The 26977-nt window shown below is 36.1% G+C and overlaps 1 protein-coding gene across 18 annotated transcripts in view; it reads right to left on the minus strand.

Annotated features, from left to right (window-relative positions):
• TASP1 (taspase 1) overlaps positions 1-26977 on the minus strand; it is a 298108-nt gene that overhangs the window by 265982 nt on the left and 5149 nt on the right. For 17 of the 18 annotated variants that reach the window (XM_045053884.1, XM_045053888.1, XM_045053885.1 and 14 more), the window contains exons 2-4: positions 21714-21932; positions 17912-17979; positions 15564-15632 (exon numbers count right to left, since the gene is read on the minus strand). In XM_045053884.1, the coding sequence (XP_044909819.1) occupies positions 15564-15632; positions 17912-17979; positions 21714-21858 (282 nt within the window). In that variant the 5' untranslated portion in view covers positions 21859-21932. Of the gene's footprint in view, positions 1-9822; positions 10090-15563; positions 15633-17911; positions 17983-21713; positions 21933-26977 lie in introns of those variants that run through there. The other variant, XM_045053895.1, reaches the window with a different exon arrangement.

The raw sequence follows: 26977 nt of genomic DNA on the forward strand, positions 1-26977 counted from the left end.
TCTTTTCAGGGCATCTGGGTGGCTAAGTCAGTTAAGCATCCAACTATTGATTTTGGCTCAAGTCATGATCACACAAGGTTTCGTGAGTTCAAGCCCCACAGCAGGCTCTGCGCGCTGACTGTGCTGAGACTGCTTGGGATTCCCTCTCTCTCCCCCCTCTCTCTCTCTGCCCCATGCCCACTTACACTCTGGCTCTTTCTCAAAATAAATAAGGAAACTTAAAAAAAAAAAAAAAGAATTCAACTGTTTCACAATTAAAACAAGAGAAATGAAATAAATTCAAGCAATAGCATTTTCAGCTTCTAAAAGATGAAATTTTAAAAGCAAAATATTTTTTCAAGTTTATTTTGAGAAAGAAGGAGTGGGGGAGGAGCAGAGAGAGAGGGAGACACAGAATCCCAAGCAGGCTCCATGCTGTCAGCACAAAGCCCAATGTGGGGCTCAATCCCACAACTGCGAAATTATGACCCAAGCTGATATCAAGTGTCAGGCACTTAACCAACTGAGCCACCCACGCTCCCCAAAAGCAAAATATTTTTTAAGTTTATTCATGACTTTCAGAGGAGACAAAGTTTTACAAAATAAGATCCCTCTGACTGTGTAACCCAGCAAAGAGAGAGCAGGAAAGCCAAAAATGCAAGTCAGGAGCTACACCCCCATCAGGACATGTAAACCCTTTCCTATTAGTAAAATTTGCAAACACCGAGCCAAGGCAAAGATCTGCAAAGCATTACTCTTTCACTACAAACCACAACCTGTATTACCCATTTAACATCCTTTGCTGAAAGCATAAAATAAGAACTATTTGCAAGGCTATAGAGTATACTGTACCTCTGGGGATCTATTATGAGACCTCTATTATCAGCTCTTACAGATGCAAACAATTTAGCTTTCAAATGTTGTACAAAAACTAGACTGGCACAATATAAAATCATTTTTATATAAAATGATTTATGTTTGTCCAATTTCTAATCTCCCTTTAAGAAGTTAGACATTTACAGGAAATTACTGGTATGTTAGTATTCATACCCTGTTATTCAAGTACAAATCAACAAACACACCATTAGATGAATAAAATACAGTAGAATGAAATTATGTGATAATATGGTTTCTTATTCACATGAAGTATGCTAAGATATCAAAATTATTTTAATCACTACCTTCATTAGCATGCAGGTTAGCTTTATTAATCTAAAGCTGATGAGAAAGGGAAAAAATAAACAGGTTCTGAAACAAACTAGCTGTTGAATCTCTTTTAAATAGAGTAATAAAAACAGGATGTACACTCCATGTTGTTATAGCCTTTCTCAAACTAACCCTGATAAAACCTGTGTATACATATCCTACCTGACACTATCCTAAGAATTACAAATTCTCTAGTATTTTATCATCAATCATCATTATTTACAGGATGAATAGAGACCAATGAAAATGTATTTACCAAAAAATCATTTGGGGATATTTTGTTGGTTTGTTTGTTTAGCAGCTAATGAAACTCAAACTCTCAAGAATGGGATTACTGAAGGACTTCCACTTTAGATACCTCTGTGGTAGCATAGGTTAAGTTTCATTCATTCAACAAATATTTATTGGACATCTATGTGCCAGGCAAATCTTTTCTGTAAAGAGCCAGATATATTATACAGCTCAGGCTTTGTGGGCCACACAGGCAATTCTACAACTACTCAACTCTGCCTTTCTAGCATGGAAGTAGCCAGAGAAAATACAAAAACAAATAAGCATAGCTTTGTTCCAATAAAACTTCATTTATAAACACTGAAATTTAAATTTCACAACATTTTCTGGTGTCATGAAATATTATTCTTCTCTTGACCTTTTTTTCCAACCATTTAAGAAAGTAAAAACCATATTTAGCTTGCAGACTGTTCAAAACCAAGCAGCAGTCCAGATTTGGCTTTCAGGCCATAGTTTGTAAATCCATAATGTAAACCATGTGGATATAGCAAAACAGAAAAATATCCTTGCCCACATGGAGCCTCCGTTCTAGATAAGAGAGACAGACAATAAAAAACTAAATAAATTAGATGGCATATTAGATAGCAGTAAATATGATGGAGAAAAATGAAACAGGACAGGAGATAGGGCATGGTCAGAGGGCTATAATGGGGAGACAACACTACAGCGGTAGTTACAATTTATTTTTCAAGTGTTTATTTTGACATAATTCCAGACTTGCAATAGTAGTACAGTATCTAGAACATATTAAGAACTCCAACTTCCAATTATAACCAAAATATAACCCAATTAAAAAATGGCCAAAGGACTTGAATAGACTCCAATAGGCATTTCTCTGAAGAAGATACACAAGTGGTCAACAGGCACATGAAAAGATGTTCAACATCAGTAATTATTAAAGAAATAAAAATAATAACCACTATGATGTACCATCTCACACCTATGAGATGGCCATACTCACAAAGACAAAAAATAGCAACTGCTGGCAAGAATGTAGAGAAATTGTAACCCTCATACACTGCTGTTGGTAATATAAAATGGTTCAGCTGCTGTGGAAACAGTTTGATGGTTCCACAAAAAGTTAAACACAAGAGTTAGTATCATCTAGCAATTCGGTACTCAGACAAATGCGTGTAACAGGAATGTTCACAGCAACACTCTTCACAAATGGGAAAAAGTAGTAACAACTTAGATCTGCCTGTCAATAGATGAAGGGATAAATAAACTGTGGCATATACATGAACAATGTTGAATTATACTCTACAAAAAAGAAGGAAGTACTAATACATGCTACAATGTGAATGAACCTTAAAAACATTATGTTAAGTGAAAGTCAGACACAAAAGATCACATATTGTATGATTCCATTTATATGAAATATTCAGTACAGGTAAATCCATAGAGACAGAAAGCAGACTGGTGGTTGCCATGGGGTTAGGGGAGGAGGGAATGGAAAGCAACCACTTAATGGTACACGGTTTCTTTCAGGGAGATAAAAATGTTCCAGGAATAAGACAGAGGGTGGCAGTAGCACAATATTACAAATCTTTAAATGCCACTCAATTACTTTAAAATGACTAATTTTGTGTTATGTGAATTTCACCTCAATTAACCAAAAAAAAAAAAAAAAAAGCAGACACAAAAGACTTATTTACAGCATGATTCCATTTCAGAACAGGCTTTACCCCAGAATGACTAGAAGGGGACATAACTGGCCTTCTGGAGGGGTGCAAATGTTTTGTTATCTGGGTGCTGGTTCCACGGGGCTATGTTCACTCTGAAAAATTCAAGGAGCTGTCCCTTATAATAAACGTGTATATTTTTCTATGTGTATATTATACGTCATTAAAAATTTTTGAAATTATAATGTATAATTCTGAAAATAAAAGATTAACTGCAATTTTTTTTTAACTGTTACCATTGTGGGGTAAAAGACCCAAGGAATCTCTCTGTATTATTTAAGTTTATTTATTTTTGAGAGAGAGCAAGCAAAAGCATGCAAGAGAGGCAGAGAGAGAGGGAACCAGAGAGAATCCCAAGCAGGCTCTGCACTGTCAGTGCAGAGTCCAATGTAGGATGTGAACCCACGAACTGCAAGATCATGACCCAAGCTGAAATCAAGAGTCAGACACTCAACTGACTGAGCCACCCACGTGCCCCTCTCCGTATTATTTCTTACAACTACATGTAAGTCTACAATTATCTCAAAACAAAAAGGTTCTTTTAAAAAGAATCAGAAAACTAAAATTTCCAGATTCCCATCCCCAAAGATTCTGATTTAGGTCCTCTGAGGTGCAGATAGGGAATGTTTTCATTTTTTTGAAAAAGCTACCTCAAGTGATTCTAATCCAGGTGGCCACAACTCACACCTTGAGAAACTCCAACCTAAATGAATTCCAAAATCTGTTTAACTTCACTTTCTCTGTGAACCTCATCTAAAGAAGGCTTTCCCACGCATCTATCAGCAAAAGCATGGAAGAGGTGAGAAGCAAGGAAGCACACGTGAGCTAAGAGAGGCTACAAAAGCTAACCACTTTGGAAGCCAAGACTCAACTTTTACTGCAGAAAAATTAGGTGAACTGGAAGATTAATAAAATGAGAGAATTACTGAAAAGAACATACAAAGCTTTCTGGATAATCATCACAGATGCAGCCACAGGTATTATGTGCAAATCAATGATTTTTCTAAGTATGTTTTCCATTTAGAAGTAGTGGAATCAAGATAAGATAAATGATGTTGGAAGCTAAATGTCCTTTAGGAGGTTAGCAAGAAAAAGTTTGGAAATCAATGCAATATGCTTGTACTTATGGTCATTTCTGGTACATTCTTCACCACAAAACACTGAAAATAATATTTTACTCCTGAGACAAGAAGTAAATAAAGGAACAATTTAGTTCAAGTTTAGTTGGGCCATACAGTATTTTGATCTGCTTTAGCTCCAGCTCTAAACTCTTTGGAGTGAGATACTTTGGTTCTGGTTCAAACTGCTTTGATGGGAAATTTTTTGAAAAGTCTTTAGTTTGATTTGAAGTTCATTTTCAAAATAATAAGTTAATATTTCAGTCCAATTCCAATTGCAAAAATTCAAATCAAAGCTCATTCCACTTTTACCCTTACTTTTGGTAGAAATCCCTGTTAAGCTATCAATTCATTTTCTAGGCCTTTCCAACAAGACAAAAGTTGGAGTATCTGCCCAAGCCTTATTTTCAGCTTTACCTTGAACTGAAAATACAATCTTAATTACAAAGCCTCCTATACTTAAAACTGGCAGACTGCAGGCCTGAGAGAATGCATGCTCCATGTAGCCAGGTATCATTTTTTCAATAGAAGCTAGAAATACATATTTTTTAGTCTCCTAATTTTTAAATGTTGGCAACAAATTCCAATTTTTATGAACTAGTCTAACAGCCAATCAACACATATCTGTGAACTGTCTCTTCTGCAACCTCTGACCTAATGGTTAATAAGGTATTAAGTTTCTGTTGCAAAATCTGAGCTTTGCTAAGTCTTCAGTGAAAACTGAATACACGATACAGATTTCAGGCAAAGTAGCTCTTTGACACAAATGCCAGTCCGAACAACAAATCATGATTTCATTCTCATGCTTAGTTGAATATTTAAAATACTGAATATTCTTTCTTCTTGCTGCGTAAACAAGAAGAACAAATACAGAAGTAAGCCACTACAAGCACTGTAGTCTAACTACAATGTGTCAACACACTTTACTAGGAAGAGCCAGGTTAGTGTCAAATGCCACATATCTTCTGATTATGACAATTAGAATTTATAATACTATTCTGCTTCTCCAAACAAGTCAGATAAGCTTTCTACCCAGAATCCACAAGAAGAAAGATGAATCATGGTATTCTTCTCAAGATTATGTTGGTCACCATTAGTCTACTTCATATGGAACTTTATTTAATGGTGAACTGACATATCAAAATGATAAAACACGATATTCTTTGGAGCTAGTAGTTTGGAGCAGAAAAACTCAAAAAACAAAACACACACACACACACACACACACACACACACACACACACACGCACACACACAGCTTACATAGCTCCATGGGGTGGGGGCTTCAATATTCAGGTAACGTAAAAAAAGACAAGAGGAAATCAGGTGAAATAATTAAAGGATAGTAAGAACCTATCTATAAATTAGATATCAGATTCCACATTGTTTTAGAAAGTTGGCCCTCATCTCAGTGTGAACTGTAATGATTTCAAGATCGAAGCAATAAGCACATGAAACTAAATAAGCATTAAATTTGAAGAAATTATGGCATTCAGATGGACAATATTTACAGGAAGAAAAATTCTTGGATAAACAAAGAAACAGTAACAAGGTAACCAACTCAGAAATCTGCTCAAGTACCCTGTCCATGAAAATCACAATTAGTTTACCCAGGCCTTGCCCTTCCCCTACCTATCCTCCACAACTTTCCCATTCACCATTTCTCTACACCTCTTTCAGGATACAGGGGATGGGCTTAAAAAGGTATAAATCTACCAATATATACTGCCTGACTTGTCCAGGTTGGGGGGGGGGGAGCACCATGAAAAGATGGTAAAACTACGATAAAACTTTTTTTTAGTACTAGTAATTTTTTTAATCTTTAATGTTTTATTTTTGAGAGAGAGACAGAGACAGAGAAACAGAACACCAGCAGGGGAGGGGCAGAGACAGAGGGACACACAGAATCCGAAGCAGGATCCCCGCTCTGAGCTGTCAGCACAGAGCCCAATGTGGGGCTTGAACCCATGAGCCTCAAGATCATGACCTGAACCAAAGTCGGATGTTTAACCGACTGAGCCACCTAGGTGCCCCTACTACTAGTAAATGTTATTTAACTGGGTTAACCTTGTTTTGACTGACTGACTGACTGACTGACTGAAGAATGTGGACAATAGAGATCTGCCACAAGGAAATTACAAGATTATGGATTTGTCGTAATGTCTGATACAATATTGACCTAAAAAGGAGAATTTTCACAACTGGAGCTAATTAAAAGGTCAAAGTATTTGTTACCATGAGACTGTAGACAACATGGTTGGAAAGAAGCTAGACAGAACATTCCATTTAATATCCACTTTGCGAGTAATTGTTAACTCCTTGAAAGATCTTCAGGCCAAGTGATATCAATGTGATAGGAGCATGTTGTGTCTAAAAATATGAGAAACATGCAGCTCCCAACATAGCACAGGGCAATTTACCATTATAAATATTCTTAGTTAATGCTTCTGTATAGAAACCAGTAGATATTTGCAAATTCATTTTCAGGTCACTGAAAACAAAACCCAGAAAACCTTTTTTTTCTTTCATCCATGTGTTGAAAACGAACTTAGAACTATTCTCTAAAATAGGATCATATTTCACTCAAATACTAGCCAATTAAAAACAAGCAAGACCCACTTGACTGATATATACTATTGTTTATGTTAGATTTTTAGCCACTTAACATTACATTAAGAAAGACTGGAAAGTTTAAGAATTAATGGACTCTAACCAATAAGTTTCAGCAGCAGAGTTAGCCAAAAACATTTTTACTAGGCCCAAATGAGGTATCTTTCATTCATTAATACAGAACCACAGGGCATACTTAGACATCAGAGGCTCAATGATCTAAAAAGAGTTCCTAGGGAAACAAAAAACTTTCCATTTTCATTCTGTAACTGCTCCTTAATGACAAAGTATTCTTTCTTTTTTTGGCATTCTCTTTTCTCTCTACCTCAGGACATATTTACAGATGCACTGGCTGCTTTACAGACATGCTAAAAGTTCTTGCTGTGGTTGATCAAAGTTGGAATGCCTGAGGAAATTACTCAACTTAGACAGCCCGGAATTATATCTAGCCAAATAGTTACAGTGCTCTACTTTTAACATGTGTTAAAGTAATATTTTAGCTATCCTGGATGTAAGTTGAGAGAACATTTGTTTGCATCACACTCTGTGAACATTTGAGTCAAATATAGTATGTTGAATACCCAGTTTTAGCATCTGCGACAGTTCATTTTTTTAACTATTCAATAACACAAAAGACAACATATTTTATGTTGGGAGAAAAAAAACCTTCACACACAACAGCATATGTATTAGGAACTAAGACTTCTTATGATCTTCTTGAAATATCCAAACTCTTCTGGAAATGTCAGAATAAATGCAACAAATGTTTGATACTTGTTCATTAGAGCATTTGTTGATCTGGCATACAGTATTCTGTCAAAAAATAGGACCATATTTTTCCCTAATTTATTACAAAAAACATTTTAATAAAAAGCACTGCAGATCTTTATGAATCTCCTTTCTATTATTAATCTGACTAATTTGCAAATAAACATATATCATAATTAATTAAGTAGAAAAAGGACATCACAGCAATTTACTTTCATGTTTTTTTTTTTAATTGAAGGCCACAGAATTGCAGTACAAAGAGTTACTTGTCAAACACAACACAGATCTCTAAAATAAAATATTGGCTCCAATATACTTGCACATCTGAAATAGTTTTAAACTTTGTTTTAGTTGGATTCTTTACGATGTCCAGGAAGAGGTTAGCACACACAGTACCTGAAATTGTCCTTTCCACAAGAGGTACAATAGAAAAGACAAATGTAGCTGTTTCTCTAGTAGAGCCAAATTTGGCATCCACATACACTTCCTTTCAAAAGGTTATAAATAATTATACCTTTTAACCATGTTGACAATAATATGGAAGTATCACTCAAAAAGAATCTAACAGACCATGGAATTACAGTAACTTAAACCATCCTTCTATCAAATGCGAGGTGAGGACATGGTAAGAATTGGAAGGGAGAAAGAAGTATTACTAACTTAATAAGTAGTAACTTATAATGCTTCTTTTTATTACAAAGACTTCCAGCACACTAGAAAATGTTAACATCTGCATGTACTCCAAGAGAAGAAAACATAAATAAATGCCTCACCCTGAATCTTCTAAGAAGCCTAACAAGTGTTAACAGCGTTGATGTCCTATGTTATAGTATAAGCATGTCATGAACTGCCAGGAAATGTGTGTACCATGAAGGAGGTTAGACCCTGAGTGAGAATGACTACCAGTAAAAACTCCCTGGCAGTGGTAATGACCAAAGAACTTTCATCAACTGGAATGCTTAGAATTCAATTTTAAGCTGTTTGCTCTGCTAGAGTGAGATGCAATCCTGCATCATTCTAGCATTTAGGTAAAGCCTACTATACACATAAAAACTAGACAGACAGAAAATGAATCAAAGAGAATTGAAGCAATATTTTGTTCTACTTTGGAGCAGGAGTTAGGATGTTATCTTGATTGGATTCCTAAAAATCATGTAACTTAAGTTTCTTCCTCATTCCTTTCCAGATTCTAAATAAAAGCCAGGTCTGAGAAAATGGGCAAAAATTTAAAATCAAAGGGCAGTCTTACAGATTGACCTGCATGATATCAGCCCATGATTTTGCTGAACACAGAAAAAGCTTCTTAGCCCAGAAATTACAAAAAAATAAAAAAATTTAAAAAATAAAACAAAAAAATACAGTAGATATTCAATTATAAAACTGATGCCCCAAATCCACACGTACATGCACACACACACACACACACACACACACACACACACACACAAAATGATTCAATAATCACTATACTATAAATCTAAGGGCCAATGAATCTGATAACTCTATTAATACAGGACAAGAAGATATTTTACACTCAATTCATAAGTCTAAATTGCTTTCACACGGCCAAAATACAGATTACCACCAATTCCACCATTCCACCAAATGTGGCTTTAATATATAAAAGTAGTGTAGTATGTTCGGAGAAGAACAATTCCAAGAGCAAAATGAAGGTTCATTTATAAAGCTACATGCTCCTCGGGAACTGCTAAGTCTGGTCTTGGACCGTATCTTCTACTAGATTTAGCCAATATGAATACATCTGATAAGGTCCACACAACTCATCAAGAAATGGCTAGAAAAAAAGTGAAAAATGTTTCATGTTCCCATCAGTACAAAGTAAAACATAACAAGCTCTGTACTTCAGTGTTCTGACTTCATCAAAAACTAATACATGGTTTTGATGCAGTGCAAAATTAATTTAGAATGTAATAAGTGACTCAGTCTTCTTATTGTTCTAAAAAAATTTAAAGGAAAAAAATCACTGCTTGTCCATTAAGCAGGTACTTTGTGCTAGAGAGCAAATTTAATTTCTAGGGTCTTACAAAAAGAACAGATAGATGTACCTATTGTGTAAACACAAACAGTAAGTTACAAGTTGCCCCTTAGTATTAAAGGCAAGAATCAGCATCAGTACTCAAAAGTGTTTTAAAAAGAGCGTAACTTACTTTTACTGTCCCAGGCTAACTGGGCTCTGTCTGGTGCTTCTTTGTCTGCACATGGCCACCCACAGCCTGTCTTCTAATTAAATCAATGCTCTAGCAGAAGAACAAGCAAACAAGTTGCCTCCCATCTGCGTACAGCTCCTCAGGACACATTTCCCTTGGTCAGAAGGTGGAAATTCTTGGGAGAGGTGATTTTCTCTGCCTCTTCACAAGAAGAACATGGACACTTGGCTGGATGCAACTCCATGAAGTGTAACTGTGTATGTACACCTCAAAAAATAAAACAAAAAAAAATGCAGAGAAACATAAAGACTCTATAAACAGCTGGAATACACAGAAATACTGAAGCACCACTGGAAATAATGCTAAACAGACAGGGAAATGGGGTAGTTGACTGAAATAATCAATGATACTAAGTTGGAAAAAAAAAAAAAAAGGAAAAAGAGCATCTAAAGTCAAAACTCAAATTTTATGCAATGAAAACGGGTTAAGTACTACAAAGGAAAAGAAGTAAAACTCTGCTTCAAGGGGTGCCTAGGCGGCTCAGTCGGTTAAGCATCTGACTCTTGATTTCTGCTCAGGTCGTGGTTTCCTGGGTGCAAGTCCCGCATCAGGCTCTGGGCTGACAACGCAGAGTTTGCTTGGGATTCTCTTTCTTCCTCTCTCTCTGCCTCTCCCCCCCACCTCAAAAATAAACACTTTAAAAATGAAAAAAAACTCCTTGCTTCAAATATATAAACACAGATCCTCCCCATATTATAGAGAATAAAAGATATTTTCAATTGAAGAGAAAAATGAGACTTTCAAGAGTGTTAGGTCTAAAATTGGACTCATCAGTCACATTATGGTTAATGGACACTTGTGTATTTGTGAGCTAAATGCATCAAACTGTCTTTCCAATGTGTTCAGCGCAGCCCCTTGGGGGAGAGGAGGGGCGGAGGAAGCAAGGAACCACTGAAATACTCAGCTACCCTCTGCTTATGAAAAGATGATTTCTGCAAAACAGAAAATGTTCAGAAAATTGGAGATGCTTATTTATTTGCATATTTTTCTAACCTCCCAAATAAACAGAAATGCCTATAAAGCAAACCCCTATTTATTTGCAACAACAACAACAAAAAACAAACACTGAAGTTGGGTAGGGGGCAAGATGTGGCTAAGTGTCTACTCACAAAAACACCACAAGCAAACTTGCAAACAGGTTTGTTGAGAGAAAGTGAGGTATATCAGCCCTTCTCATATGTTTCCTTCCATCTTAGATATACCCATATGCCATGAGCAATCCATACCATCTCCATGACCACTAAGCATTTCAAGGACAGGCAAGCCTTAGGTGCTCTCTCTCCCAGTGGCATATAGACAATTCCAGCCCAAGAGAAGGGGGTGTGGCTTAATCCTGCAGCTGCCCAGAGGCCTGGACCAGGGTACCAACAACAGACTAGTACACAGTGATGACCTTCTGGAGATCCCTGCTTTAAAGAAATGCATGCAGAGCTGGCTCTGGGTATAAGAGGATGTAGAGACAGATAAATGTGTAACAATATTATAGGTAATAATGTAAGTATATAATAATGTAAATACTTTTTTCTCTCTCACACCCCAAACTATCAGCCATCTGGATAAGAAGTTACTTCTTAAAGAATTTTCCTAGAGTTTATAAGCAAGCATTATATTGGATTATATAGAGACCAAAGACAATAGACTGTTTGAGGCAGACAGATATGAAAATATGTGCCCAATATAATGTGCTCTTTAAATGCTAAAACATTTGAACAATAAACTAGCTTCAACCATGAACTACCATCTCCTCTGACCACAGGGAGCCTTAAAGGATGAATCAAATCAAGTCAATGAAAGAACTGCAGGGTCCACTTAGAATAACATAAACTCAACAAAACATTTTCAACAAAGGAGCCTGTGCAAGTTGCCTTTCACTATATGAAATGTGAAAGCTATATCTACCACTATGTTTAATGCACAATATTCTACCTACTAAAATAACCAGTTTTCAAAATGAATTGGCCAAAATCTCTCAAAGTCTACACCAAGATATTCAAACTCTCAGCCAGATTCATCAATAACCTCTCCAAAGTCTGTCATTCCCATATCACCTATAATTCCTTATTAGAAATTTTAAAGCTGGGTCTTAATACTTTTATAGAAAAACATCAATGTGCAAAGAGAGTTTCAGCAAGTATTTTATGAGTAGTGTGTTTTCCATCAGAATCCATGATACACTTTCTACTTTAGCAGCTGCATCATGACTCATCCAGATCTAAAGCCAATTTCCTCAAAGAAGAAATTCGCATTAGAAGCTATACCATGTGAAATGTGCCAATTACGGTCTAGAATTTACAATCCACTGCCACTACCTGAACCAAAACTATTCCCGAAGCGGCCATAAAAACAACTGTCTTCCAGATGCATAGCCCCAGATAGGAAGATCAAGATGCTTCATGATACCTGTCTTCTCTACTATGAGTGACATCAGAAATGTACTATCCAATAAATAAAAGTCACTTTCCCATCAGTTATAAGGATAATCTCAAAAAGCTATAAATAGCTAAATGAAACAATAGAACCAAATAAATTTAACAATAAATTAAAATATGATCTATAAACTGACATTTCCATTTCCTCCTCACATTTTGAAGATAAACAAAATACACTTTGGTATCATATCATTTTCATTCCCAAACTGCAGAACACCTCTCAAACGGGACTGGCCACCTTCCCTCCCAAAACCCTGAAGAGAGAAGCTGGTCATTTAAAGGCAGAAACTTATGCACTCACCTCCTCCCTTATTTAAATGATGGAAACACCCCTCTAGTGTCCAGAAGTGGTTGTCTTAGGATGACTCCACTTGTCTGTAGTGGTAGATGAGGAAAATGAAACTACACAAGGTAATCAGTTTCCAAAAAAAGCTCAAAATGATGAGTCTGGGTGGCCTGCATTAAGTGTGTATGTGTCTCTAGGGATAAACTTCTTTTATCTTGTCTCTTCCTCCCCTATGGCATGGAGTTGAGATCATTATACTTTTGACTATTTGGGTAACTGCAATTCTCATATTTTTTTTTTTAAATACAAGGCCAGATATCCCTTCTAGCCAGTAAGGGCCATGAAACTACTTCAGTCATTTCAGTCCACAGTGTTCAAGGAAGTCAAACCGATTTCAGTATCTGCCTAAGTAGTAAAGCAACAGACAGGTTTTTAAGAGGGGGCCCTTTTTTTACTCAAAAAGTACATCCCAAAGTCAAAAAGCAAAGGTATGGCTTTGGTAATCAGGACAAGACTTAGCTTTACCAAATAGATTGATTAAATTAAAGATAAGCAGTTACTCTCAAAGTAAACATAACACATTATAAATCAGATTCTCTGGGACTTTTCAGTAAGCTGAAAGGACTCAAAATTGCTATGTATATCTTTCTAAGTATAGAAAATATTAGAATCTGATTTTCTTGTAGCTTTCCATTGACCCAAACTATTATAATACTCCTTCAACTGAACTCTACTTGAAAACCTCACCTTGTTTAAAGGTGGTGAATCAAAGTGGCTGAAACTGCAGGGGGCAGTATAAGCACAACTTCCAATATAATTCTTAAGATTTAAGAAAATTCTTCCAGCTAGCCTTAGCCTTTAAACTATTAACATATTTCAAAGACTCCACATAAAAATGATTTTTTAAAGATAATTAATTGAAATTCTTCTCCAGATTTAACAATGGGGGTTAGGGGGAGGAGTACACTACACTCACTCAGGTCAGTATTCATCCATATAACATAGTCCAGTCAAAACTAGAACAAGTTTGTTTAAAAAAGAACTTCTTATCCACACTCTTAAAAAACAGAGGTCATCATTTAAAACTATAAAGCTCACTTACTCATGAGCTACTTACTATTTCAGAATGTATCTTCAATCACTTTTAAGCATAAATAAGTAAACTCTTAAAGTATGACTGATTCATCACTGGAGAAAAATGTAATAAAATATTCAACATGATATAAGTATAACTTGAGAAAATTAAAGTTATTTTAAGATGAAGAGAAAAGAAAAACTTAATTTTGCTCAATTTTGTATTTATAGTTGCCATTACAGTATATCCCCCAGCTACTCATTAGCCTTCTTTTTCTTTCCCTGGACCCACACTGACTCCATGCACAGATTATCTCAGGACATTGTCTTATGCACAAAGGACAGTAATTTGCAATTAACAATTGAATTAAGATAGATGATGCTTTCCTTGTGTGTGTATGTTTTGAGTAAAGGTAAGATCTGGTAGTTAGTATATCAATCTTCTTTCTTGAAGCACTTTTCTCCTTTCCTCCATGATAATTAACCTTTTCTTGACATTGTAAATATGTGTCATTGACAGTTACCATAAATATTCACCTCATATATATCATTTCCAAAGCACTTCATAATAGCAATAATTACTAACTTTTAAGGGGTGCTTACTATGTGCCATACAATGACCTAAGTGGTTGTCACACGTTAATTCGGTTAATCTTCAGAACTCTATGAAACAGAAATTACCCCCATATTATAAATGAGAAACTGAGTCAAGGAGAATCTGTGAGGTGCCCAGGGCTAATGACTGGTAGATCTGGTATAAGATGCATCAGTCACAAGAGGAGGGAACAACATACCCCAAGTTAGATGTCTCTCTCAGGGACCACACTACAATAGAACTTGTACCCATCATATATGTTCACCTTCTCTGAATACACTTGGGCCAATATGAAGGCATTAATAGGATAGATTAAAATCTACAAAGAGTGATCAAAAGTGTAGCTCTACAACTAAGCAGGGGAATAAACAGAAAACAGGGCTAAGACTTCTGGTAAACTCCTGGACAATTTTCGTAGGGAAAAGCAAGGCCTGGCATGACTGGGTAGGTGCTCTGAAATGAGGGTGTAAACAAAAGAGCCACAATCCAGTCAACTTGGGAAGACCTACTCCATTCACCTCCTACCTCAAACTCATCACTGTTTTATCTTCATATCTTATTTGATTTCCCAAGTAGTGTTCTCAACCAGAAAACTATTGGCTCACTATAATCCTCTAAATAGACTGATACAAATCTATCTTCTAAAAGTTTGATCAACAAAAGTCAGTCTTCTGAAGGCCTCAATATCTCCAGGACAAATTCATCCTCAAAGTTCCAGATTATAAGAACAAGGAAACACTCATAGATTGCAACAAATTATAGCAAACTTGAGAGCCTCCCCACTGAATTCCTCAATGTCTTCAGTTAACCAGAGACCAACTTAACAATCACACTGTACAAGTCACACTTCACAGAGCATAGCTTCAGGATATAGATCTGTCAGGCTTATGAGGAAACTTCCCTTCCACTTTAGATACTTCTAGACAGCTGAAATTTTTTCTTCTCTAATATATTACTTTTGGGGAAGAGGAGTTAACTTCAGGAATTTTCCTACTGAACATATTAAGAAAATTTAAGTACCCAAACACCAGTAACTTTAGCATTCATGAATCTCACAGAAAGGTGCGGGGGGGGAGGGGGGAGGCAGGGTTGATTTAACCAACTTTTATGTTACTAAGAGAAGTCCCCAAGGAAAATAACCTAGCAATATCACAGGGCTCTTCATAACTTTGTTAATACAGTTGGGAAACACTGGTCATATAATTGATGGTTAACTAACTCAATACTTTTATGTCATTTAAGAATAATGAACATAAACTCATAAATATTTTCAATAAAACATAGAGAAAAGAAATACCTCGAGTTCCACCAGAGCTGCGGTCACTGCATCTGTAGCAAGAGCACCAGCCTGTAGCTTTTCAATTGCCTATGAAACCAAGGGGAGAGATTATTCATTGTAAAACCACAACTTCCCAAATAGGCCCAGAAACTTTCCAAGGCCATAAAGAAGTATAGGAGACATTTAAAGTTAATAAAAATTGATCACTAGTCCCATTCCGTACCTCAAGACATAAACCACTTAGATTTAAAACAAGCAAGTGTTTATATTTAGTATAATTTATGATATAGCTCACTGATAATTCAAATTAAGACAATGAATACAATCTAGCCACTAAATGAAAAGTGCAGGCAATTTAATAAGTGGAAGGGCTTCAATCATCACAGGGCAATTCAAAATAGCCATAGATATTATCAAATTCAGTTTCGTTTAAATATCCTGATAATTCAAAGGAGGGCACTTGTGATGAGCACCGGGTGTTCTATGTAAGTGATGAATAACTAAATTCTACACCTGAAACTGATATTACACTTTATGCTAACTAACTGGAATTTACATAAAAATTTGGAGAAAGACAAAAATAAATACATAAATACCCTGATAATTTATACTTCATATTCATAATTGAATCTCAGACTTAGCTAGTAACATCTTTTCCTACTGTTTTCCTCTCCAGATCCCTAACTAAAAAGCAGTGACTCTCAGTCACACAAACATTTAGATGGACATATATATGTGACAAAAGCATTTTTGGTACTATAGTAGTTCCCCCTTATCCTCAATTTCAGTTACCCCCAGTCAAATGCAGTCTAGAAGATAATCCTCCTTCTAACATACCATCAAAAGGTTAACAGTAGCCTAGCGCTTACATCATCATGCTTACATTATATACCTCACTTCATCCCATCATGTAGGCATTTTATCATCTCACATCATTACAACAAGGGGTAAGTACAGTACAATATGATATTTTGACAGAGAAAGACCACATTCACATAACTTTTATATACACACAGTATAACTGTTCTATTTTATTATTATTGTTGTTAATCTCTTATTGTGCCTAATTTGTAAAGTAAACTTTCTCATACGTATGTATATATAGGGAAAAACAAGTACATATAGGGTTTGGTACTATCTGCAGTTCCAGGCATCCACTGGGGGTCTTGGAACATATCCCCCATAGATAAGGGCAGACCACTGTACAAAATATTGAGATAAACAAATAATGTTCTTTTGTAATATGAATTATACAGAGTAACAACCTATAAAATCACCTTATTTCTTAAGTATAAAGGGGAGAGAGAGAAGGAAAACTGATTTCTAAATGAACAATTAAAGCTCCAATTTAGTCAACAAAAGAGAATGCTCAAAAATTAACAGCTGTATTCCTCATTAAGCTTTTAATAAGTTCATTCATTGTATAGATTGAGAAGGCTGATTGTACATTCAAAATGTATTAGGATTCTAGGACTATAGTGATATAAAACATTTCAGACAATAAAAACTTTCAAAATTAAAAAATAAGAAAAAATATGAAATAGTTTAGAGAACTTCTAGCTTCATTATAAATTTAAAAAACGATAAAATCCCTATAACAAAATTTTCTTACTTATGGGATTTCATTAATGACTCATAATCTTTCTTTTCAATGGTATTTAAATATAAACGAAAAGAGCAGGGAGAGACCCAAATTTACTCGATATATAATATCCATTAACATTGTATTTGCATAAAAAGTAATGGATGCTTTGCCAGTAAGAGTATACAGTCAAGATCAAAATAAAAACAAACAATATTACTTCTGAGTCCATTCCTGCATCCAAATTAAGTATTCAACAATTTAGCAAAACCTCAAAAACCAAAGAGAAAAAAAAGCACAACCGAGAACAAGGGCAAAGCTAAACTCAGGAATGACAATGAATTTGCTATGATACAAACTACATAATGAAAAACAGAAGGAAAAAGTACAGGATAATCTCCCTAAAAAAGTACCCATTTTAATTTTTTATTACTTATTTTCTTCTCTTCATTGAAAGATACACTGGCTGCCTTTGAAATGTTTTCCCTACTCCTTCAATGGAGCTCAATGCCTTTGCAAAGATTAAAAGATATATGATTATGTGCCCACATTTCCAAAAATACAGACTTTAATCTGGGAAAGGGAGGGAAAGATCTAAGCATCATTTGGAGAATAAAAAACACAAACAAAACAAAACAAAAGACCCTGCAAATATGAGCAAAATAATTTCATGGCCCAAACTAAAGACTCTCTTCTAAGTCAAACCTTAAAATTTTGAATTTCAAGGTAAAGCTGCTTGCTGGTCAAAACTGAAATGTTTCCATCATACACACTCTGTTCATACCTTCTGACAAGCTCGTTTGCATACATGTTTATATTCCTTGGCTTTGGACTCAGAATGATAACCCGCACCTGTAGTGGAAAAAAACAACCGATTGCTAGTTATCATTAAAATATCAGAGATTTTGCTTATATCATATAAATAGTTCATACAAACTAATGCTCCCTTGGTGACAATAAAAGTATTATCCTACATGTATGGAGTTTTCAAAATCTAATCGCCTCCTTCTCTACCATAGCCTTTTTAATGCCATGCCTTACCTTCTTTTTCAAAGGCTATTTTCCTGACAGAGGCACTAAAAATAGCTCATATCCCCAAAGGGATTCCACCAAGATCATCTCCTTTCAAAAACCTCTCTCCAAAGTCAGGGTTTTTTTTTTTTTTTTTTTGGTCTGGAGTTGATAACCCAGGAGGTGTCAGGGACAGAGTCCCTTCACTTTCCTTTCTGTTGACCTTTAGAAAGCCCCTGCCATTTGGCAAATAACTGCTCAGAATCCTGAATCCTTACAAATAACCAGAAAACTAGTTTCTACATAACATTTGAAGTTATTTCCCACAACCACCAAAATACCATCACTGCTATCCAAACTTTTTACACCCTCTCACTGCTGGACTGTAGCTCAGGGTGTCTCTGAAACCTCAGTGACAGCACATTCATGTATGTCTATAAGAAATCCTGGTGTCCCTGTCTCTTAAACACCCAGCAACCTACTCAAGAGAATGGCTCTGAAATCTGTTGCCCTAAGAGGGTGAATACTTGCTTAGTTAGGGATTTGAGAATAATATAAATAAGAAAGAGGGGTGCCTGGGTGGCGCAGTCGGTTAAGCGTCCGACTTCAGCCAGGTCACGATCTCGCGGTCCGTGAGTTCGAGCCCCGCGTCGGGCTCTGGGCTGATGGCTCAGAGCCTGGAGCCTGTTTCCGATTCTGTGTCTCCCTCTCTCTCTGCCCCTCACCCGTTCATGCTCTGTCTCTCTCTGTCCCAAAAATAAATAAACGTTGAAAAAAACAAAAAAGAAAGAAAGAAAGAAACCAAGACAAGGGCCCTGAAACTCTCTTGATGATTAGGCTTCTAAACAAAGTTCTTTAATAGAGAACTCTGAATCACTTCCCCCAACTCCCCTGAACCAAGGCCCTACAGCGGTCCAAAATAAAGAAGGTTAAGAACTTCATTTCTAAGCCTCAGGGCTGTTCATGTAGGCCTACAGACTCTAACACAAACCTAACCCACCTTTCCTCAAGTCAGAGAAAAAACTAGCCCATGAAGCTATCAATCAGGGACCCAGGAGAGCAGAAAAGATGCAAAACCAACAGGAATCCATACACCCAAATTCTAATCCTATTTCTCAAGAGAACTGCGAAACTTCATACAGCCTATGCCAATATTTAACAGGCCTCTTTTCATGCTTCTCTAACAGGTCTGTCGCCTTAGATCTAGGGGCCTCAATCTTTCAGCAGTATTTCCCAAATCATGGGACACTATTGCTAAATAAATAACTTTAGTGTATGGATGACAGTTTTAATAGGATTAACATACAACTCCCCTTTGAATAAGGGAAAAGTCTCAGCATGGCCACAATACATCTTTAATATCTGGTTAACATTTGCTAATTTCTCTATTTAACAAAGGAAAGGTAGGCTCAGGATCTAAGCCACAGACATGCAACAGGATTTAGCTAAACTTTAATTACACTGGTTTGGTTATTTACACTGTAAATTACACTGTATTTAAAGTTATTTTGGGGGCACCTGGGTGGCTCAGTTGGTTGAGCGTCCAACTTTGGCTCAGGTCATGATCTCGCGGTCTGTGAGTTCAAGCCCGGCGTCAGGCTCTGTGCTGACAGCTCGGAGCCTGGAGCCTGTTTCAGATTCTGTGTCTCCCTCTCTCTCTGCCCCTCCCCAGCTCATGCTCTGTCTCTATCTCAAAAATAAATAAACCTTAAAAAAATTTTTTTTAAGTTATTTTCTCCTCATGCAAGTGATACTGACATTTCATTTGAGTAAAGATAAGTTTCAGCTTTAAAGTTTTAAGGTAAAAAGTGTTCAGCCTTCTGATATTAGGTAAACAGTATAGGTAGTATACAGACTAGGAAAAATCAAGAACATAAGACTCAAATGACTAAAATTTGGGCAAGTCTCCTCTAGTGGGGGAGAAAAAGCTTTAAGATCTCTACAATGGATAAGGAATTGAAATTTCGTCCCTTAAATGTGCAAAATATATATTTCTCCATGATCAGTCTATCTGACCTAATGGTTTAGAAAAAGAGTCACTCTAATCCACATAATTTCTGCCTATTACTGCTGGCCCCAACACCAACTTATCTAAGATATCTAAGAGCCATTCCCATCCAGTGAGTAAAAGAAGAGGGACATTACCATGACAGTCATAAAAAGCAATGCTTTCCAATTAATCAAAAGCTCTATGTTGTTGCTTGTCAAAAATTTTAAACCTTTCTTGTATGTTTGTCACATACTCATTCTAAATAAAATAACACTGAGTACTACAAAAGGTGCACCATCAACATTATAGTAGGAAGAGCCCCGGACTAGGAGTCTGAAGGCAGGCATTCCTGGTCCCAAGTCTACTTCTAACTGGGTTATTTCTAAAATTTACCTCATTTCTTTGTAAAAATCTTTTGAAAGAAAAGCAAATTGAACCTGGGTTTCTTAGATTCTCCTGGATTAGATTCTGTAAGACTCCCCAAGTTATCTAGTCTAGATATAGCCAAAGTTTAATGACCAGGCAGGACACCAGTTTGGCAAGAAAAAACAATTCTACTCCTCACCCCATATCAAAGTTAATCTTGATCCCACCCTGTTTGACTGTCTGAGGAAAGTTAAAAGGAGATCCAGCCATTCCTTCTCCCTTCACAGAAGTCATGCATTTTAGATAAATTCAGGCAAATAAAAATGACTAAAGGGAAAAAAAAAAAAAAAAAAAAAAAAAAAAAAAGCCTGCTGAGAGCAGAGCTGCACTGCTCTGAAATCCAAAATCCTCAATGAGTGGGGACCCAGGAGTTGAACTTCACTGTGTCTGTCCCCCAGATCCTCTGAAGTAGAGATTATGGGCTGATGTATTACCAAAAGCACTAGACTGGGACTAAGGGTCCACATAAGGGTTTCTCAACCTGGCTCTAGCGCAAACTAGCCGTGAGGCTGGAGCCACTTAATCTCTCTTCCTCATTTTTCGTATTAAGGCAAACTAACTCCATGATCGTATAATTCTATTCTAAAAAGGCCACAACTCAATATGGGGTCAGTAAAATTTCTCAGTAGCATTATTTTTAAAAACAGAAACTAGAGTTTAAGAAATGACTTTGGGGGCACCTGAGTGGCTCAGTCGGTTAAGCATCTGACTCTTGGTTTCAGCTCAGGTCATGATCTTGCACTTTCGTGGGTTCAAGCCCCACATCGGGCTGTGTACTGGCAGTGTGGAGCCTGCTTAGGATTCTCTCTCTTCATCTCTCTCTGCACCTGCCCCACTCACACTGTCTCTCTCAAAATAAATAAATAAACTTAAAAAAAATTACTTTGATTCTAACACTACTTAATTATACCTATTACATATAGGGGGTGAAAGTAAGTAACAGGGTAGAGAAGGAAAGAAGACATAAGAAGAGCTGTCAGTATAAGATCTTCCAAGTAGGGAATAGGAGAGGCCTGTATTGAAGTCACTCTTTGGTTCCAACTCCTCTTTGGCAGTTTGCCTCCTCCAGATGTGAAATTCAATTCTCAGTGTACTTCAAGGCAAGAAAAAAAATAATCAACATTATTTTCATCTTCCGACTCACCCACTTAGAGCTTACCTGCATGTACCAACACAAAGCCCCCTCGCTTCTCCTTATGGGATTGCTTTGTTTCCAACTCTTTGACTGTTATTTTAGCAGCCGAAACCTGAGATGATCTGGAAGGCAGCCCTTCTCCAGAACTCATCCCCTTCTCCATGGTCATTCTCTGAGATTACCATCTTCTATTGGGGAAAGTGCATACTTCCATCCAAAAGTAATTGCAGGAGAAGAATTACCCTAAAGAAAAACAGCCAAAGATGGTATACATTTCCCTCTCTAACACAAACATAACTTATACAAATATGTGCAAAGATAACTTTCCAAAAACCTAATTTTAAAGTCATTTAACTGGATAATACAAAGAATATGAAAAGGTAAGATTTAAATCTCTGTCCACAGACAGTACTTGCTTGAAGTCATATAAACAAAAGAACTGTTGAAAAAAGACTTCCTACTGAGTCTAAAGATATTTTATCTTTCACTGCATATACACTGTAGAAAACCTCAATATAACTTAAATATTACTTTCTACTCCCTCCAAACCAAATACTAATAATCTCTGGGACATTGCACAATCAAAGATGGTGCCTTGATATAAAGCCCAGGTCGCAGCTTACTTTTTTCACCAGCTTTATTGCGATATAACTGACATATAACATTATGTAAATTTGCGTACAAAATGATTTGACACACACACATACTGTGAAATGATCACCACAATAATATCAGTTAACATGTCCATCACCTCACATAATTAGTTTTTTGTGTGATGCGAAAATTTAAGATCTATAAATTGCTGCTTAAAGATATGAAGCAACGGATTCGCACTTGCCTGTGAAGAACTTAAGACAAACAGTACAATGCTCCACAGCTTGACTGTAAAACATAAATGCTAACAAAATTGTAAGACCAAACCAAGAAATGAAAATAACAACACTAGTGCAAATACTTAATTTTCATGAAAAGCTTTGTTTCTGAGGTGCTCGATAGATGACATATAAAATGTAATGAGACAAACTAAAAACAACTTATACCACCAAGTTCCTAATTTTTCTCACAAGCTCACAAGCTTCTAGCAATCTTGGCTTAACAACAGTAATTATGGTATGGCAGAACATATCTCAGATTAGGGAAAAATGAATCATTTAAAAATCAACACAGAGATTTAAAGAAAATCTGAGAGTCGGGTGGCTGACATAAAAACCTAGATTCATACTGTCAGGTAAAATCTGTACTTTATTCTAAAATGGGGAGGGGCATAAGTCTTTCTTTTCTAATATAAAACATAAATAGTAATATAAAAAGTGACTTAGCTGCCTAATCCAAAAAACTGGTGTTTCTCAAAGTGTGGTCTGCAGACCAGGGTTTGCTACCAGTGTGCAAGAGATTATTATTTCATTAATATTTTAATTGGTTTGTATACACATTTTCAATAAACAATGTGTACAACTTGTGTAATTTTTTTTTCTATTTCCTTGTTCTGTTTATATTTTTGAAGCAATTTTATCTATTAAATATAATAAAAAATTGAGCTTTTATTTTTATCTTTCATTCACAGTTCCATACTTCCATTTTGTTTGGGGTTTAGTTCTTTGGTTTGGGGTTTTGGCTCTTTTGCACTTTACAAAATAAATAGTCAACAATGGATTGAAAATTTTTTTAAGTTGGTTTTTTACACCAGAGGTGGTCTGAGAAGCACTGCAATATAGTATTTTAACTTCTTTTAATTCTTGAGTTAGTATCAAAAATCGATGAAGAACTTACCAAACTCAACACCCAAAAAGCAAATAATCCAGTGAAGAAATGGGCAGAAGACATGAATAGACACTTTTCCAAAAAAGACATCCAGATGGCTAACAGACACATGAAAAGATGTTCAACATTGCTCATCATCAGGGAAACACAAATTAAAACCACAATGAGATACCATCTCACACCAGAGTGGCTAAAATTAACAACTCAGGAAATAACAGATGTTGGCAAGGATGTGAAGAAACGGGAACTCTCTTGCAGTGTTGGTGGGAATACAAACTGGTACAGCCACTCTGGAAAACAGTGTGGAGGTTCCTCAAAAAATTAAAAATAGAACTACCCTATGACCCGGCAATTGCACTACTAGGCATTTATCCAAGGGATACAGGTGTGCTATTTAGAAGGGACGCACACACCGCCATGTTTATAGCAGCACTATCAACAATAGCCAAAGTATGGAAAGAGCCCAAATGTCCATCGATGGATGAATGGATAAAGAAGATATGGTATATATATACAATGGAGTATTACTCGGCAATCAAAAAGAATGAAATCTTGCCATCTGCAACTATGTGGATGGAACTGGAGGGTATTACGCTAAGTGAAATAAGTCAGTCAGAGAAAGACGGGTATCATATGTTCTCATTCATATGTGGAATTTGAGAAACTTAACAGACGATCATGGGGAAGGGAAGGAAAAATAGGATAAAAACAGAGAGGGAGGCAAACCATGACTCTTAAATACAGAGAGCAAACTGAGGATTGGTGGGGGTGGGTAAAATGGCTGATGAGCTTTAAGGAGGGCACTAGTTGGGATGAGCACTGGGTGTTATACGTAAATGATGAATCACTGGATTCTACTGAAACCAGGACTACACTGCATGTTATCTCACTTGAGAATAAAAAATAAAAAAATAAAATAAAATAAAATGAAGTAAAATAAAATAAAATAAAATAAAATAAAAGTTTGATAGAAAAAAAAGAGTCCAGTGAATTTTTATCACAGAACATTTCATTTAAAGGACAAATAGCTTTTGGTCACCTGGGTGGCTCAGTCAGTTAAGCGTCCAACTCTTAGTTTCAGCTCAGATGATGGTTTCACAATTCGTGGGTTCAAGCCTGACATCAGGCTCTGTGCTGATAGCCCTGACAGAAGGGTTCTCTCTCTCTCTCTCTCTCTCTCTGTCGCTCCTCCACTCACACTGTCTCTCTCTCAAAATAAATAAGCTTTAAAAAATATATATATTTTATATATATATATATATATATATATATATATATATATATATATATATAAAAGGACAAAGAGAGGTTTTTTTATGTTTATTTATTAACTTTGAGACAGTGTTAGCCTGAGCAGGGTGAGGCAGAGAGGACGAGAGAGAAAGAATCCCAAGCAGGCTCCCCGCATCCATTCACAGCCCAATGCAGGGCTCACTCTCCCTAAGGATGAGATCATGACCTGAGCCAAAACCAGAGGTGGAGGCTTAACTGACTGAGCCACCCAGGTGTCCCTAAAGGACAGATAGTTTTAAATCAAAAAATATATTTGCTGTTGTACTAAAATGTTTATATATATTCATAAATGCAGGAAGAAAATTTGGATTACAAAAGAATGCTGATATTGATTAAATAAACATGAATTGAAATGCCTGCTTTTGTTTTTGTTTTGTGGTTATTGCTGACTTTCTAAGGAAGGATTCTATTCTAATGACTTCACTTATTTGACTTAGGTTATTTAGTTATTTCTCTTCGGTTATTTCACTTATTTGACTTTGGTTACTACTTATTCATGTGTCAGTTGACCAAGTGGATTTTTTTTTTTTTAACTTTTTTTCGAAGTGGAATTTAAATGATTAGCATACATGCCATCATGTCTGACCCAGCCATGAAATGAGCTTAGGCCCAATAGTCCCACAAACACAGGTGGAGTGAAAACTCAGGCCTCGGCCGGGGCGCCTGGGTGGCGCAGTCGGTTAAGCGTCCGACTTCAGCCAGGTCACGATCTCGCGGTCCGTGAGTTCGAGCCCCGCGTCAGGCTCTGGGCTGATGGCTCAGAGCCTGGAGCCTGTTTCCGATTCTGTGTCTCCCTCTCTCTGCCCCTCCCCCGTTCATGCTCTGTCTCTCTCTATCCCAAAAATAAATAAACGTTGAAAAAAAAAAAAATTAAAAAAAAAAAAAAACTCAGGCCTCGGAAAATTAAGAGTTTCAGTTAAAATGAACACACATCCAAGCAGTATGAGTTATTAAACTTCAAGCTACTCTGACTCACCATTATCAGATGCATTCTTTCATAAATAAGAAACTGAAACACCTATATTTTACAATGAATAAGGTTGATGTAATAGCATTTTAATATATATGAGAGATTTAAAAACATTGCTTCTCAGGGTTATCTGAAAAAAATAAAATGTGGAAGATGAATTAATATGCTATTTCTTGAGCAATCTACCATCCCTCAGAGAAAGAATATCTGAAATATATTTAGCTAATCATGTCATCTCCATAAACTCCTCCAAAAATGTTGGCCCGAAGGTTCTGCTGGACTAGGAAAGGAACTTAAATACACAGGCTATCCAATGTACAACTCTGGCCTCCAACTCCCAATGGTTACCGGAATGTTTTGAGTTCAATTAGAAATGAAGCAACTTTTACTCCAACATCAGTTTTTGTTTAACTCAAAACCTATTAAAGGTCTGACCTAATAAATAAAGAGTTCCAACAAAAGACTTAAAAAAAAAAAAAAAAGACAACAAAGGGCAAATGGGCAAATCCCAGTTCATAGAAAAATTATACAACGGTTTAAACAGATCAAAAAAGGCTAAACCTCACTCAAAAGAAAGATACAAAACAAAACTACACCCAAATGCCATTTTTTAACTTGGGTTGGCCAACATCCAAATTATATCACGTTTTGAGGCAATTGAGAATCAGGAGTTCTCACACACTATACTAGTAACCTAAAGATGACAGAACTGAACAAGAGCAATTTGGCAAAATCAATCAAAATTAGGAATGCACACTGAAGGATTATTTGCAATAGTAAAAATATGAACCAACAATATGTCTTAATGTAAGTGGTTAAAAATAAAAGCATCCTTTGGAAAAAATGAGAATATTCTTGATAAAGAAATACAGATTGACTAATCTTAAAGATATTTTGGTAAGCAAAAAAGGCATATTACAGATGTACATGCAATACCATATTTTGAGGGAATGGGGAAAAAGTAATACAGCTAAATATATATATAAAGTACAAATCTGCAAGAATATGCCAAAAAAAAAATACCATAATAGTGGCCACCAGAAGAAGATTTGAATGACTAATGGACAAAAGTGGGGTGGAAATCTATTGTTCATAGTTTATACCTTTCAATTCTTAAAAATCTAAACATATTATTTACAAAAAAAAAAAAAACAAACACCTCTTTTCTTTTTTTTTTTTAATGGAAACATGAAGTAGCTAGCTAAATCCAAGTTCCAAAATAGAGCAAGCCTATGAGATCTCACTTAAAAACTTCAGTAAGGGG

Source organism: Felis catus, chromosome A3, assembly GCF_018350175.1.
Source record: "Felis catus isolate Fca126 chromosome A3, F.catus_Fca126_mat1.0, whole genome shotgun sequence".
Taxonomy (NCBI): domain Eukaryota; kingdom Metazoa; phylum Chordata; class Mammalia; order Carnivora; family Felidae; genus Felis; species Felis catus.